Genomic DNA, 17,773 nt, shown 5'->3' with positions numbered 1-17,773 from the left:
CTTTAGACCTCCCAACACTATTCTGTCCTCCAGCTGACAAACAGAAGGTACGGGGGCCGGGGCCACGGCAGGGTGGGCATGGGAGTGGAATAGAAAGTGACATGGGAGCAGGAAGCCTGACTTCCCAAAGATCTCTGCTGACATTGTTGCTGGGCTGCCAGAATCCTTTTTGTGGCATAGACAGCTCTCTTCAGCTCAGGCAGCATGTGTATTTCATATAAAGTATATTACACTATTTCTGCCACATCTGGTACATTCTAGGAAAGCCATTGCTGCATCACAGCTGTCTGCAAATATTTTTATTAGAATTAAGTTGACTTTAATGTGGCCCCCTCCACACAGTTACCAAGTTGCTTACTTTGCAGTGGATGCACTCTGTCACTGTCTAATTGTTGCAGTTTTTATTCCCGAGAAGTTGATTTGAAAATATATATATATATATAATATATAAAAGGAAGCATACCCTGGAATCCTGATATTACAATAGAGGTGGGACAGGCAGTGGTGTCCTTTTGTTATTATATAAGGAAGCAGACCGTTGTATCCTGTTGTTATAATACTGATGGGACAGGCTGTGGTGTATTGTTATTACACAGCTAGCATATTTAGTAGAGCAAATGCTGTAAAAAAAAAAAAAAGTTATTACATATATTGTACTCTCACCATGTGCTCCCTGTTCCCCTTTCCCCATGTCTGTACCCCTTTTGTGCTCTCCTGTGCCCCCTCTTACCCTCTCTTCATGTATGTATCCCTTCTGCTCCCCTGTGTACTCTCCCGTGACCCGTTCCCTTCTCCCCATGTCATTCTCAGTGCAAAATATGCGCTACATCTCGTTTTTTACATGCTACAGGCAGTGAGGCATAAATTGTGATGGGACCCAAAAACTGCAGAGTAGGACCTCAACTTGTAAAGTGAGGGGTCTCTGCGACCCACATTTTTGCTCGTTCAGAGCAATCACTGATATATATATATATATATATATATATATATAAACATATACACACACTGCTGGATCACTATGGCCAACAGTGAATGGTACACATGGGGAACAGAGGCGGAGCTTGCCGTTTCTAATGTAGACTGCACGGAAGCCAGAAGGAGGGGGTGGGGGGCACTGTGGCTTTCCGATCACTGTGGCCAGCAGTGGCTGCTAGGAGAGAGTGCCGCCAGGTGCCCGATCACTGTGGCCAACGGTGAACGGGACACATTTGGGGGGGGGGCACATGTGCAGAGGGACCAGCAGCCTCCTAAGTGGGCATTTCTGACAGGTCACATCAGTTAAGACCATGTCAGGGAAAGCCAAGCCTCGCTTGCATTTGATGCAACAGCGCCAGGCAAGTGGTTAAACAAAATTAGCATTTCACAGTTTTACCTTTTTCCTGAGTCAGTAGTATTATTATTGCTTGCACACCAGATCGATTTGGGAGAAAAATAATCTATAGATCAAATTCTGGGACCTTAAAAGGGCATAGAAAGCCTCATATAGCCATATTCAGGTCACAGATTGAGGCACTAGTTTACTTGTTTCATTGTATTCTTGAATCTGTCAGAGGAAAAGGAAAATGCAGGTGCACATTCTAAGCACTTAGAATATTGATAGTCAACATAATTATTAAAAAACTCTACAATTAACATGAAGTATAAATGACGTTCCTAACATTTGGCCAAACATACATGCCCACCTACCACATCAAGGTGGTGATATTAGTCCTTGATAAATAAATATGTGAGTGTATTAGGGATGTTAGGGATCTATCTGATGGGTTCACCTTGCCGTGGTGGGTGTGCAGGCATTTTTGGTCAAACATAAGTTCATCATTATTTTGAGTATCCGTATTCTTAGTGGTTAGAGTGAGCAACTTTTATTAAAGTTTAGATTATTCTCTAGCAGATTGTCAAAAATAAATAAATTCTTTCAGTGGGTGACTAGGCAAAAATAAGCCTATGATGTAGGTCAAGACATTTGGTTTTATTCCACCACTGAAAGCCTGTGCTGGATATACACAGAGATAAAATTCACCATAACACAGACAGACAGACAAATGATCTGAAATTGCCATATACTGTCAAATAATTGATTTGTCTATCTTATGCTGAATATATCTACTGTCAATCCAAACACCAATTATCACATCTGTTGGGCATGCTGAAACATTTCTCAAGCCCGACAGTGGTAATTGGTGCTTGGTTGCTGTCATACACCCCGTAATTGGCTGTTCGGGATGATAATTGCACAGTGAGCGATGGCAGACTTTAGCCACACAGCACACATCTCACTAGTTCTACCCTATATTGCAATACATGCATTGTGGGCCCGATTCAGAGTCACACGCAATGCTAATGTTCACGAAGTTTAGTGAATTTTTGCTACTGCATATATGCAAAATGCAATAAAACTCAGGCGCATGCATTACACAGTGTGTACACAGAAAGGCGCTGTTGCATGGTATCAGAAATTTCTTGGAAAAGTCCAGGCATTCCCGGGTGGTGGTTATTGAGACGCACAGATATGGACAGTATTATGGGCGTGTTATGGAAGTGTTGCAAGCTTGTCACAAACATTTCTCAATAGTTCACGTTAAAGGCCATACTCAGATGGAAAACCTGCACCTGCCATAGGGCTAGTGCAAGTTTCGATGGGGCAACTAAATATGCACAGTGTCTTAGAACTCTCAAAGTGGACATCTCAGTATTTTCACATTCATAAACACGGATGTGCTTTACAGCGGCACTGAATAAAGTTGCATATGGGTGACACCAAAAGCCTCAGCCGAGTCTGCATCCACTTCTGAATCAGACTCTTTAGCCACAGCTGCTCACTTTTAAATGCAGATTATCCCAGTCATTTGCTGGCATGCAAAACCTGATAACCTCTCCAGTAATTTTTCTATTATTATTATTTTATTTCGTGCCCTATAATAGATATCTCTAAATATATATATCTTATGTATAAAATTCATTGGTCTGTTTGTCAGTCTGTCCGGTTATGCATTCGGACACCCCTGCACCGATTGGGATGAAACAAACACGTGGTTGGTCCAGTTGGACCCTGGCCAGGCTTTAAGGGGGTTAGGGTCCTGGTCGGACCTCCCGTTGGTGTTGCTGGGAAGAAGTTTGACCCGGGGAGCCTGTTCTTAGCCTTCCACTGGATGGATTTGGACGAAAACTTTAGAGGGGTGGCAATTGGTCTGGGATGCCAAATGGAGTGGTCAGGGTCAGACCTAGGGAGCCTGTTCTAGGCCTTCCACTGGATGGATTTGGATGACATCACACAATAATGTGAAGATTTCAACCTGGGCAATTTACACACACACACACACACACACACACACACACACTTTTTACCGCTGGAATTATTTGATGACAGTCATAGCTCATAGGTAGAGATTCCAAACCAGGTTGTGAACTATAAATGCAGTAGTTCTATACAACTGTGGTGGCCTGGCCATTCATAAGGACTTTATGTATTATTTTTTTTAACATCCATTGTAGTGTCACTTTACACAAATAAATTTCTAGATATCAAATATATTAATTTAAAAAAATTAAAAGAAAGTAATGATAAAGATAACTTGTATAATAAGATGGTGTGTTGATAAAAATTATGATGCACACGCCTGCATGTTGGACCTAACAAGCACGGCGTGCGCCTATCTCTGTGTATTATTAAAAAATTAAAAACCTGTCACACATTCTGAATGACCCACTGTATTTCAGCCATCCACCCAGGTTGTCACACACACGGGAGACTAGTCACACTTCTGCCAGTGGTGTGTTGTTGCTGAAAAGGCTGTCTATGGGCTGTGGTTGACATCAGGGAATTTGCTTGACATCTGCTGAGAAACTATTTTTCTTACAAGCAGATTGCTGTCCATCATCAACTTGCTGAAAGCAGGAGAACCTACTCTGACTGTGGCAAATGGCAGATGATCCACTTATTCGATGGAGCCATTGGAATGCAGGTAAATTATATTTGTGTTTGACTTCTAAACTTCCTCCCAAAAATGAAAGGGTGGCATTTTAAAAGGGTTTCCCCTATTTTTGTCAGGTTTTGAATAGTTTTCTCCAGTGGGGTCTCTTGTGTAATTGATGTGCGGTCAGGGTAGGCAAAGCCTCCCCTGTTCTACACCCTCTCCTATTATACTACCTGTCATGCACCGGAGTTTTGATATAAAAACTGTGTTTTTATACATGTGTGCCTCCCCAGCCATTAACCGCACGTCACTGAATTTTTAAAGCACAACTGTAGTATATAGACGGTGGAGATGGTGGAGCCATTTTGTGGCCTGATCATATACTTATTAAATGCAGCATATGAATTCATGAAATAATTCAGCATTATCACTAGTTTCTTAATTATGCATTAGGCTGAATACTCATCAATAATGATTCAGCCAACAAAATGGCTGTGATGTAATTACTATCAGGAGAACTACTATGTGCATCAGGTTGACAATTGTCAAAAATCCCAAACACCATTTAATATACAGATAATTGCACATGATCAAGACAATTAGAGTTATGGTAGACTTACCTAGATAACTCCTTTTCTTCGAGGTCTATAGGGATCCACAGGGATTCCATGGGGATGTCCTAAAGCAGTTCCCCTAGGGTGGGGGACGCTCCTGAGCAGAAAGGAGAACTCATCGCCCAAAGGAAACATCCTGAGAGGCAAAAGTATCAAAGGCATAAAAACCTATGAAAGGTGTGGACAGAAGACCATGTGGCTGCCTTGCACAATTGCTCAGCAGATGCATGAGTAAATGCCCACGATGGCCCTACAGACCAAGTAGAATGTGCTGTCACCGTGTTTGGGACAGGGAGATCAACCTGTGTGTACATCGAGCCAGGGGCAGCTTGTTAGCTGGCCATCCTTGTCTGTGAAAATCATATACTACAAAAAGAGCATCTGATTCTCTAACAGAATTCGCACACTCCACAAAAATACGGAGAGCACGAACTACATACAGGGAGGCTTCACCTACAGAAAGGTCTGGAGCCTGAAAAGCTGGAACAACAATTTCTTCATTTACATGAAAACGGGACACTACCTTAGCAAGGTAACCCACCCTTGTACGAAGAACAGCTTTATCCTGATGAAAAATAAAAAATGGAGAGCGACAAGATAGCGCTGCCAAATCAGAGACTCTGCGAGCAGAAGAAAAAGCAAGAAGAAAAAGCAAGAAGAAAAAGTGTCTTTGCTGTTAACCACTTAAAATCCACAGAGCCCAAAGGATCAAATGGGGAAGCTTGTAGTCCCTCAAGAACCAAAAGACAAATCCCACGGTGCTACCGGTGGAACAAAAGGAGGCTAAACTCGAAAAACTCCTTTGAAAAAAATTCAAACATCTTGTAATGAAGAAATCTTCTTCTGGAACTGGACTGAGGGCAGAAACCTGCACTCTCAAAGTGGCCAGGCCTAGACCCTTGAATAATCCTGAATATCTTCAGATCATACTTCCTATGGGAACACCATTGACCAGAAGAATACCAAACTCCGTAATAGATGCGGGCAGGGGCAGGCTTCAGTGCCCTAATCATCGTTTGAATTAGAACTGGAAAAACCTTTCGCTCTGAGAATAGAAGATTCAAGAGCAACGCCGTCAAAGCTAGACGAGGTAAGTCCGGATGTCGGCAGGGACCCTGCGTTAGCAGATCCTGCCATTGAGGAAGAGGCTATGGACTGTCTACTGACAGTCCATAGCCTACTGTCTACTGATTCTGTATATCGGTGAACCAATGACATCTGGACCAAGCCAGAGCCACCATTATTACCCTTCTGCCTTACTGCTTGAATTTTCTGAGAACTCTTGGGAGTAGAGAAATCAAAGGAAAGAGATACGCCAGCTTGAATGCCAATCTTACTGTCAGTGCATCCTCGAAGGCTGCTGATGGATCTCTGGACCTGGACCCGTACCTGGGGACCTTGTGGCGTGACGCCATGAGATCTATCTCTGGTAGACCCCATTTGTTTACTAGGAAATGAAACACTCCCGGAAGGAGAAACCACTCTCCGGCGTGTATGTCCTGGTGACTTAGGAAGTCTGCTCCTCAATTGAGTACTCCCGGCATGAATATTGCTGAGATGGCTGGAAGATGACATTCTGATGAAAAATCAAAAATGGGGAGCGACAAGATAGTGCTGCCAAATCAGAGACTCTGCGAGCAGAAAAAATAGCAAGAAGAAGAACATTTGTCACTTCTTTCATGGCTGCATGGACTTCCTGTCCCTCCCTCATGATTGAGGTAGGCCACTGTAGTCGCATTGTCGGACTGGATCTGGACTGGCTTGCCCTGGAGCAGGTCTTGTGCCATGAGAAGAGCTCTGTATACTGCTCGCAGTTCCAGAATGTTTATTGGCAGATGACTTTCTTGATTGGTCCATCTTCCCTGAAAGGTGTGATGACCTGTCACTGTCCCTCATCCACAAAGATTGGCGTCCGTGGTGAGAAGCACCCAATTTGGAATGCAGAACGGGCACCCTTTGTTTAGATTATCCTTTCTCAGCCACCACAGGAGGGAGTGACGAACCTCTGGAGTAAGAAGGATCCTCTGAGACCTTAGGAGAGAATCAATTTTGTAGAGGCCTGGAATGGAACTTCGCATATCCCACCATGTTGAAGGTGGATACCGTTGATCCCAGGACCTGCATTGCCAACCAAATGGATACCCTTCGCTTGTGTATTCGCAATGATAGATCTGCAATCTTGTCCTCTGGCAGAAACACCCTCTGTGCCCAAGAATCCAGAAAAGTTCCCAGATGTACTATGTGCTGTTTTGGAGAAAGTGACGATTTCTTCCAATTGATTATCCAGCCGTGCCTTTGTAGGCAGGCTATGGTCATTTGAAGATGGTTCTGTAACATAACCGGAGTCTGTGCCAATATCAGAAGGTCGTCCAGATATGGCAGAATTCCATGACTCCCCGACGCCTGAAATAGGCCGTCATGACTGCCAATATTTTGGTAAATACCCAGGAGCCGTAGATAGGCCAAAGTGTAGAGCCTGAAATTGGTAATGTTGCTGAAGGACAGCAAACCGTAAGAATTGTTGGTGGGATGGTATAATAGGAACATGCAGATATGCATCCTGAATGTCCAGGGAAACCATGTAATCCCCCGGCTCCATTGCTAAAATAATTGACCGGAGAGTCTCCATACGAAACTTGGGTACATGGATAAACCTGTTGAGGATTTTTAGATTTAGTATAGGGCGATAAGCCCCATTCGGTTTCTGAACTAGAAACAGATTGGAATAATAACCCCTTCCCTGTTGGGAACTGGGACTATTACCCCTGCCAGGATCAGGGAGTGAATAGCTCCCTGAAAAGCTAAGGCCTTGTCCGCATCTGATGGAGGATCTGTGCAAAAAAACTTCTGGTGGGGAGGTCTCCTGAAACTGAGGACATACCCCCGAGAGACCACTTCTCGGACCCAGGCATCTGTAGTTTGATGCCAATAATCCGCAAACTGAAGAAGTCGGCCTCCTACCCTGGGATCCCGCTCCATCAGGCCGAGAGCTTGTTGTCCGGCTTAGAGGCTGCACGTCTTTCCGGGCCAGACCTCTTAGTTTGTCGCTTAGACTTGAGGAAACTAGTTGGCCTAGAGGAAGACTGTTCCTTTGCTCATCCCTGAGGACGGAAGGACTGAAGAGACCTGCCTAGATTTAGTATTTGACGTAGATGGCAGACCTGCAGATATAGAAGCCGCCAGAGTAGAGATTTTAATATCCGACTCTGCTCCAAAAAGTACCTTTCCATAGAAAGGTAAGACCTCCAGCGCCCTCTTTGGTTAAGATCTGGAAAGCTGATACAGGATCAAAGGGCCCTGCGTGCCACTATTGATGCTGCAATTCCAGCATCCACTGCAGCCCCTCCCAGCTAGGAAGCTGCTTCCCGTATGTGGTATATATTCATCATCTGTTCTCTGGTAACATTTAGTAGCGAATCTTCCATTGTTCCTATCCATTCTTCAACAGCCTTGCCTACCCAGGCTACAGCCATAGCTGGACGAGTAACTGCTCCAGATGATGAAAATATTGCTTTAAGACAGGTTTCAATCTTTTTATCTGTGGAATCCTTCAGCGAAGACGCTGATGGAATAGGCAATGTAGCATGAGCATCCACAGTAGGAGGTACCTCCCACTTAGTACATACAGAATGTGGGAACGGATACAATGATGTAATTCTTTAATTCACATAAAAATCGTTTATCAGGGTTACCCGATGCCTCAATAAGCTCTGTAAGCTGTTCAGATACAGGGAACTCAGTTTTGACCACTCTGGTGGTGATTAAACATTGGAGACTTCTTACTATGAGCTGGTTCATTATTCTGAATATCTAGGTCTGATTTAACCACACTCACCAAGAAGGAACATCCACCGTGGATGATCATCCTCCTCCCCAGAACTAGATCCTGGAGAGAAACCCTGTGCATCATCTGATTCCCCTGATGATGAATGTGAATACATACGTTGGGCACACTGATAAAAAGATAACTTGCGCTTAGGTCACTACCGGTCTGTTATCAAATTAGATGGTAACATACTCTGACAAAAATGGCCATAAACATCCTTCCATGAAGGATGCATAGGAGGTGCAAACACTGCATACTGTGGACACCCCATCCAAGGAGACGTGGTATGAGCAGCCATAGAATCCACAAACTGCATCATAATCTGGGACAAAGAGGCTACCCAAGATGGCTCTTGTCTATGGACAAGTAAACTGGACTGGTGAGGTGGCTTTTTATAACAGACAACACACAAACCATCCATTACATCCTGAGAGGACACATAAGCCATACATGACTATTTCCCTTTATCTTTAGACATGGTCAATAAAGGCAATAATTGCAATGTTATGTGACAGCCTACACAAAATCTTCAATGAATGTGAAGTACTCAGAAAGACACCTGCACCCCAAGAGGATGGAGAGCAAACAGTGATAGTTACAATTGACAGATTTAGAAATAAAAGACAGGGTCAATCAGCAGCTAGCAAACAGTCACATACAATGCATATGTAATATAATTACAATCGGCTCTAAATCAACTACAGCAACGCAAAGGAATGGTAGGATATTGAGCACCATATGCTCAATATGAATGCTGCAGACAAAACATAAAATACTAGTGTGGCTCATTGTTTTGTGCAATGAGCATATCCTAGCCATCACTCTTATGCCTGTAGGTATGTACCACATACAAAAACAATTTTTAAGCTTTTTCTAATTACTGCCTGTTTGTTACATGAAGACACCCAATTGCTGGAAAATTACTCATAATTTGCATGTGTGTTAAAACATTAAAATGACAACTAGCAGAGTAGCAAAAAACCCCAAAAATATATAAACCCGTACCAAACTCTGCCAAACATTGGGAAAACTGTTAGTGGAAAACTTTCTGGAGAAGGGTCTCTACCTGAAGATGTTGTTGATGTGTTGAAGGGAATATAAAAAGTTAAATTGCGATAACTAAATGGGCATATCTGATCAGTGTAAAAATGCACCTCGTAAATTTTACTGCACAGGGAAAAGGCTACATAATTGAATCGCTCCGGGCGTTAAACCCGGAGCTTTTCTTGGTGGTAAAACTCACACTTCATTGGATATGCCCCAAAGTGTTGCTTAATTTAATTGTTAAATGTTTCCTCTAAATTTTACTTCTTAAAAGTGAAAAGAACTATTCATGATAGCAAAATCAAACCCATATGTCATATGGGTGAAAGTGGGATGGTAAATGCAAAGGACTCCTGGCTCTCTGGAGACTGATTTAGAGGTGTACGCTAATACTGCCATGATTGCATATTTTTACGCAGCGCAAGTGCATCTTTGTGCTAATGCCGCATCTTATAGGATTCATACATATATGCCCACCGGCTGTGGCGCTAATCTGCTGCTGTGCGTACAAAGACGCATCATCTGACATTGCACCAGCCCTATGGAGGCACTAAATGTCTGTCTGAACAATGCTGCGAAATCATTGCAAATGCAGAAAAAGAAGCAACTGACTGACATGTCCGCGTCTGGCCAGTCACCCCCATTGCCACGCAGGAACTCTCACTGAAATTGCCTCTTTGTGTCTGAATTTGCTCTGCGTCCCCCGGGAGTAACCATTGGGACACACAAGCAGAGCAACTTGACGCATGTGCAAACTTAAAACATCGGCCACTTGCATCGGAGATCGCTGCTGCGTCCATCTATGAATCAGGCCCAGAACCTGCACTAATGGATACCTGTTCGTTACATAATACCTATAGGTTTTTTTGTTTTTTTATTATTATAATGATCATTTAAGAATAAAAAGAAAAGGTCCACAGAAGTGTACAATTAAAAGTATAAATCGCCAGCTGTGTTTTCATGCTGTATTTAAGAGTTCAGGAAAGCAGTTAATTCTTCACAAAGAATGTACTTCACTATATATTTCCATGTGTTAATATGGTCATGTGCTGTAATTTTGTGGCACTGCTGTACTACTGAACAATATCAAAACTGAACAGTGCAAGTGAGAGCCTCCTAACAGAATAGCTCCATGGCAACAAACAACAGCCTTGATATTGGGATGGTGCTACTAGTTTACACTATATGCATGCACACCCAGATGGTTTTCAAATTCTGTGAATTTTCTGTATTGCATTTATTTTTCTTCCATCTAAGGTCTTTGTAGATTATCTAGAGGCATTAAAACGTGTGAATATGGTAGCAAAAACATGTGAAGAACACATACAGGCACAAATATGCATACGTGATGTTCAAAAACAGTGTGATGCATTTGTCATGCTTTCAAATATAGTGGTTTTTACATACACTTCCATTTGCATTCATCAAGTTGTTCTATCATGTGGATTGAAAAGAAATACAGATGGACACTTATACCCCTTTCAGACATACTGAGATTCCCGAGATTTTGGCCTGCCTCGGCCAAAATTCCCAGGTCTCATGTCTGTGTGAGTTACCTACCCGGGAATGACATGTGTAGCTGACAGCGATACTTTTTCGCCTCCCTTCACTTTCCGCCTACTTCTCCTGTTTTGCAGGCGGGAAAAGTATCGCGCGCGTGCCCGCGTATCGCCGTATTCAATTTGAAAGTAGGCATCCTGTAGGACGCTCAGCGCTGCTGCTCACCACCCCCAGCACCGGCCGGCTGTGCCACAGCGGGCCGCCCGCACTCCCGCTGGACCACCAGGGAATTAAAATAAATGTTAAAAAATTATAATAATAAAAAAAAAAAACTGCATTACGATTGGCCGGCTTTTGGCTGGGAGGAGCAGATAGCAGAGAAGAGGCAGGTAAGCAGAAAATCCTGCTCTTGTCTGAAAGGGGTCTACCTGGGAGTTTCCCAGGTAGACACTGTAGTGTGAAAGGGGGGTCTCGACCAAATACCTGGGAATTTGCACAGGAGAAATTCCCGGGTCTGAGCAGGAAATTTCCCGGGTTGTATGTCTGAAAGGGGTATTAGATTCATCTGTTGCGAAGTGCCAAAGGTACTGCCTCAAACTGCAATAATACTGAACATTCTGTGGCAAATACTAAGCCAGGCAGAGACAAGTGGTGATCTTACTTTTGATTTATAAAAAACATGTTTTCTTTCAATGGGACAGAAATATTGTACTTCAGTTGCAAAAATATACCCCGAGGATATTATATTAAGGCCCGTATTCAATAAGAGCGATACTTTTTCGCCTCCCTTCACTTTCCGCCTACTTCTCCTGTTTTGCAGGCGGGAAAAGTATCGCGCGCGTGCCCGCGTATCGCCGTATTCAATTTGAAAGTAGGCGAAAACGAGACCCGGCGAAACTTGAACAGGCGGAAAGTACTGTCAGATTCGGGGAAATCAGCCTAACACCCCCCAAATGATGCTCTGACATGGGGGTTCCCTATGGTACCCCCCGATTTGGCTTGCTGAAGATATTTTGTGTTTTTAAACGGGCTCACTAGCTGCTAAATAGCGTTTTTTAATAAGTGGTGCAGAATAGCATTTAGGAGTTTTTTTTGTTGAAAATAACTTATCCCAGCAAATTTGGGGTACTTGCAAATGGGGGCCAGCATATTTAAAAGTTGCTAAAGTAAAGTTGAAAAAAATCATGAAAAATCCACCTCCCGCAAGCACCTGCAATCAAAAAAACACTTGGGGCATACTTGGGGACCCCCCCCAGAGTCAAGTTCGCTAGTTTTTAACTTTGTACCCCAACTTTTTTTTATTTACGCCCCCAAATTCAAAGTAATTTTTTGGGTGTTCAGTGTTTCTTCCAAATTGAATACGGAGTAAAATCAAAACAGGCGAAAATGACGTCATCGGCAAAAAGTTTCCGCCGAAAACACGCGAAAACGGCTTTTCGCTCCAAATTGAATACGGCCCTTAGTTTTATATATAATTCTGGAATGTAAAACTATCTTGTTTTTTTTTAATTTAGGTTCAACTGCACCAGGTTTTCAAATCACAAACAAGCCTAGAGGAAGCAGTCACTGAAATGTAGTGCACATTCCCTTGACACCTACTCTAAAGAAAGCCATGACTGAAATACTTTCTCCGTGTATAGCAAGTTACCTGTATTAATGGAATGCCTGTACCCAGGGTCATGTCATCGTGTATGGGCAGTACGGTGTCACAATTGGTAGCTTTGCTGCCTGACAGCACTAGAGTCATGGGCTCTATTCCAATCAGGGCCCTATCTATGTGGATTTGATATTATCTGCCTTTGGTCGTGTGGTTTTCCTCCCACCATCCAAACACACAGTAGAGTAACTGGCATCGGATAAAAATTAGCCCTAGTGTGTAAGTGTACTTGTGGTATCTCCATTAGTGTAGGGACTAATGGGAATGACTAGTATATTTTCTACAGAATGCTCTGTAATGTGTGAACTATATAAATAAATGTTTTATTCCAACCTAAACTACCCCAAAAAACACAAAACTAGTGGATTGGTTAAGGTCCCTCCAAAAGGACCTTTTCTGCTCTGCACATCTTGTGGATAAAAATGTCTTTTTGGGCCAGATTCGATTAGCTGTGGGCTAATTGATCTGCCAGGGCTATTCAATTATAGCCCGCGATCTGCAGTTAACATGGAGATCAGTTCAAGCCTGAGGAGGCTCGAACAGAATTCCGTATTAAATGCCCTGATCATGGGTGCCGCGAATGTGTTAACCCAAAGCTCAGGGAACTTATCCTGGAACGTACGGGTTAACCCGCGTTAGTGGGTAATTTACCACACAAGAAAAAGGGGCTGTACTGTATAGCCCCGGGTGTCAAAGCCCGAGGCTACCACCCTTTTTCTTGCACGGTACATTACTGCATCTAATTGAATCAGGCCCTTAACTATGCAATGGTTTTGATGAAATATATGTTTGGTTAAATTTAGTATTTTATTATACTATGATAGCTTATTTTTTATAGCCTGCTGATGGCACTTCCTGATAATTAAATCTCCAGGAAAAAGTCCAGGAATGATGATGTTCGTCCGTGCAAGATGACGTTTTGCCTCTTTCTGAGTTCCGTTTTTTTGGAGGGAAAAATCCGAACTCCACGTGCAAACTCGAACCTATCCGAGCCTGCACATCCCTAATTTTAATGTTTATCCCCCAAAAGTTAAATTAGAGAACACTAAAATCCTGAAATTAATATTTTGTGAATGAATAAAATTTAGGGGGAGATGTACTAAGCCTTAGAGAGATAAAGTACCAAGCAATCAGCTCCTGTCACTTTACAGGCTGTGGGGTCTATTTACTATGCCTTGGATGGAGATAAAGTGGAAGGAGATAAACTACCAGCCAATCATCTCCTAACTGTCATTTTTCAATCAGTCTGTGACATGTCAGTTAGAAGCTGATTGCCTGGTACTTTATCCCAGTTCACTTTCTCTCTCTTCAAGACTTAGAACATCTACAATTTATTGTTAAAATGAAAACTCTAAGCCCACACTGCACTCTTTTCTCACACAGCAGCTTGGTGTAGGGATAAGCTTTCACTCCCACCGAATGGATTTTCTTTTTTAGGTTGAATAATACAACATTCACCCTACAATTACCTTACAACAGCAAGAAGCTCAATGTTTTGGTTAAGTGCTTACTGTAGTAGATTTGTCACTATGGAGCATGCTGAATTTGGAGTTTTACCAAGATGCAATCTGTAACTGCACACATTGCCATTTTATAAGAGCCCAACATTTCCTATTTTACTGTTACAAGGATTCCCACATTGCCAGCAGCATCACACCAAATTGAATTGCTCCTATGTGTGATGTTATAAGAGACAAAAAAATACAAATCTGTTCATCCCTACTTTACTATGATTAAATAAAATAAAATGTAATAGCATGGCAGGCACCAGCACAATTTCAGCGATTTAGTATATATCTTTAATGTGGCAAAACTAACCTGGTTGTGCCATTTAAATTATTGCAGCTTTAAATCCCTTATGTGCATTTCCATGTGCCGCATCCTGACTGCTCAGCTCACATGGTTCCATAGGCAGTTACAACTTTATTGGCTATGCTACAGGGGTGAGTATCAGATGTTGGGCTGTCCTTGGGTAAAGCTGGCAATGTGGTCCTTTTGTTGACCAATCAAGACCATATTTGCCACTTTTTACAGCACCACAAACCACAGCTAAAACGGAAGTTTATAGGCTATTAAAGCTATATGTGTGCGGTCTTTGGCCAGCAGCCTGCATCGACTAACTGGAAAGGAGGGAGGGCCCAATGCTTGATAATAGAAAATACATACAATGGGACATAGCTCTAGGCTGCAAGATAGAATCTGGAGAAAGTTAGTCTTATAAGTACCTGCAACAACCACCTGAGGTCTCAGTAGTCACTTACCTTATACTTCGTGTTGTCTTCCACAGCTTTTTTTATTTTTAAACCAAATATCATGCATGATCGGTGAGTGTACAGAGAGGTTTGAGAATACTTATTTAAGATGCAAGTGAACCAATATACCATAAAGGTCTCACAATAGTATGTCCTCCAAACTTGGTTCAGCAGCACTGTGGATAACATATATACCCAGTTGTTGGTACAGTCTGTGTTTCAGTTTATAGGGAGAGTATGAGGTACACAATGCAATTAAAATAGATGTGTGCCCTGATTAAGAACAATAAGACCTTTGCTTCTTGTGTGTTTCACAACTTGGACTACTAAGCAGTGCTATATGCACTAATGTGCTGTAATATACAGTGATCAATTCATTTTCAATTTATGTACTAAAAATTGATTTGTTTCCATGGCCTACAGTACATTTGTCCTCATTGCACCATTTATTTCTATAATCCCTAATGTGTTATTATATGGGCTACATTTTTTTTGTTTTCTATGTAGCATGTTTAGGGGCAAACACAGGATTTCTAGAGGGGGGTTTCCATATGCTTAATTTTATAGTATGGCCAACCCATAGAGGGGGCATGATGAGCACTTAATCTATATTCTGGTCTGGTGTGCTCAGTTCCACACAGTTCCTTATACTGCATGTTGTGGCCACATCGCTAGTGAAATCATATTATACAATATAGTTATTGTGGTCATGATTTCAGCCGCTGGCCCGGAGGAGGGTGTCTGGGCAACTGGAAACCCTCCTGTGTTTGCCTATGAGGTTACACAAGTTTTGTCCTTCAATCCATTATATATTAAAGGCTCATATTACATGGAACTATAAGCATATAAACTCTGGCTTATATACTGCCAAAAGATGACAAAGAGGAGGGTAATACTACTTAATGGATATGTCCAGTCATAAATTCATATTTACACCAGCAGCATTGCCTCCAACAAGCAGAACTGTGGTTGACAGATTGAGTAGCATGTAGGCTTGAAGCTCATCCAGTATAGATTGTACCTAGTAATGTTAGAACTCTTCATTGCAAAGAAAGTTCACAGGAAAGAGACTAATATGCTGAGCACCAAACCATTTTTAGAAAACGGAAATGGACAGGTAACAAACAAAAATTGCATTTCATACTAAATGGTGCCGCTAGACAACAGCTTCTAGAATTGCAGTATGTGCAATGTTATTTTGTGAGATTAGTAGATTCTTTAGCAAAATATATGACTGTGTTGTGGTGCTGGCAGATAGTTATTGAGCACGAAATGTTTGTAGTCTGTGATCATGGTATACCTGTGATGAAAGTTCATCATTACTGATACATTGGGCCAAATGTAATAGGGTGAGAGTTTAGAAAATGTGAGAGTTTTATCTTCAAAATGGGAAAACATCTGAATGAGATTTTAAATCATGAGAGTTTTTTAAGTCTAAAAAAATATGCAATTTCGCTCTGTTACTTTGTTTTTGGATTCTATTACATTGGCAAAGTTTAAAAAGTGTCAGAAACTCTCACTTTTCTAAACTCTCACCCTATTACATTTGGCCCCACGTGTAAACAAAGATTCCTCCCCATCTTTGAAATAAATAACCATTTCAGTATTCGAACAGCTACAGTTATGTATATGTAAGCCTGTACCATTTTCCCTGATATTTTTGAGCATTATTTTCATATTGTGTAGTGGGTTCAATTAATTTACCAATACCTAAATTAAGCAATCTGGTATTATTATTATTAAGTAATGTGTAGGACTTTTTTTCAGATAGGAAAAGTATGGCATATAGTTAATGTGTGGCATCATGTTATGAATACAAACAGATCCTTTCTACTTCTCATCACCTTTCTGCAACTTACACATTGTTGTCTCCTGGGCTCTGCTCCTCTCCCACCTCCTGTTCCCCGGGGACCGGACTTTTATGGTCCTGATCCTCGGACTGTGGCTCTAATCTTATTCTCTTACTCTGTTCCTGACATCAAAGAGAGGGAAATGGGAAAAGTGATAGGAATAAGGATAAAGTGTTACAATGAGAATGAATGATAACAATAGGTACAAGAGAAAGAATGGATGGATAGTTGTAAAGAAAGCACGAAACATATAAGGGGGGAAGGGAGGGGTGAGAGAAATAAAAATGATAGATCATTACTCTGGACACACATCCACTTACACAATCCAAGAATTACCCACATGATTACAGAAAAGGTTTGTGTAAGAAGAAAGTCATAACAATTATTTCAGGAAAAAAAAATACTAAAGACCAGTACATAATAAAGCTCACTCACTTGGTCTTCTGGGTCATCAGAGGTTTCAAGCGGCCTTCGACGTTCTTCTTGGTCTGAAATGGAAGCACTTGGCCGTGGGATTAATATCTCTTGCTGTAGAGACACTAGCTGTGGTGGAGGAGGTGGAGAGGTTCTTGACAGGGGCTGTGATACTTCCAGGTGTGGAGGCGTGACTACAGTAGGCAAGACTTCTGGGCATTCCTTCTGTGGAGAACTCTTACTACACGGTGCCTCCTTGAGTAAAAAAGTGAAAGTACAAAAATTCAGAAGCCTCATCACTAAAGATGGCATTAATACCGCCCATGTGCCCATTAAATGGAATGAGACGTTACTATAATATCGTAGTTTTGGTGTGGCCACAGCACTCTTTAGTATATATAAAGCAGCCATTAAAAAAAAAAAAAAAAAAAAAAAAAAACTTTACTTGCCCCACCAGTCAATAACTAGGCCAAGGTGCTAGAACCAGTGCATAGCACAGTCACTTGATGTGCTTGTTAGTTTACCTTTAGTGAAGTTCAACAGCCAATAGGGGGTTAAAATATACATCTGTAAACTTCATTAGTTCAGATTAATGAGTGATATAAAAGTTCCACATAAAATTCAATCATTACACATTATCTAGAAGAAGTAAATATATGGGGTTATTAAGTAGAAATACCAAACTAAAAGGTATACTACTCT

General features: G+C 41.8%; 1 protein-coding gene across 3 annotated transcripts in view; it reads right to left on the bottom strand.

Annotated features, from left to right (window-relative positions):
* The window catches only part of ACIN1 (apoptotic chromatin condensation inducer 1), a 124,753-nt gene that overhangs the window by 39,666 nt on the left and 67,314 nt on the right, over window positions 1–17,773 (bottom strand). For 2 of the 3 annotated variants that reach the window (XM_088469962.1, XM_088469964.1), the window contains 2 exons: window positions 17,093–17,326; window positions 16,667–16,779 (listed from right to left, as the gene is read on the bottom strand). In XM_088469962.1, coding sequence (XP_088326088.1) covers window positions 16,667–16,779; window positions 17,093–17,326 — 347 coding nt within the window. The remainder of the gene's footprint in view (window positions 1–16,666; window positions 16,780–17,092; window positions 17,327–17,773) is intronic. The other variant, XM_088469963.1, reaches the window with a different exon arrangement.

Source organism: Taudactylus pleione, unplaced genomic scaffold (genome assembly GCF_031769625.1).
Source record: "Taudactylus pleione unplaced genomic scaffold, aTauple2 ptg000095l, whole genome shotgun sequence".
Taxonomy (NCBI): Eukaryota; Metazoa; Chordata; class Amphibia; order Anura; family Myobatrachidae; genus Taudactylus; species Taudactylus pleione.
This window is presented reverse-complemented; position numbering and strand designations above follow the sequence as displayed.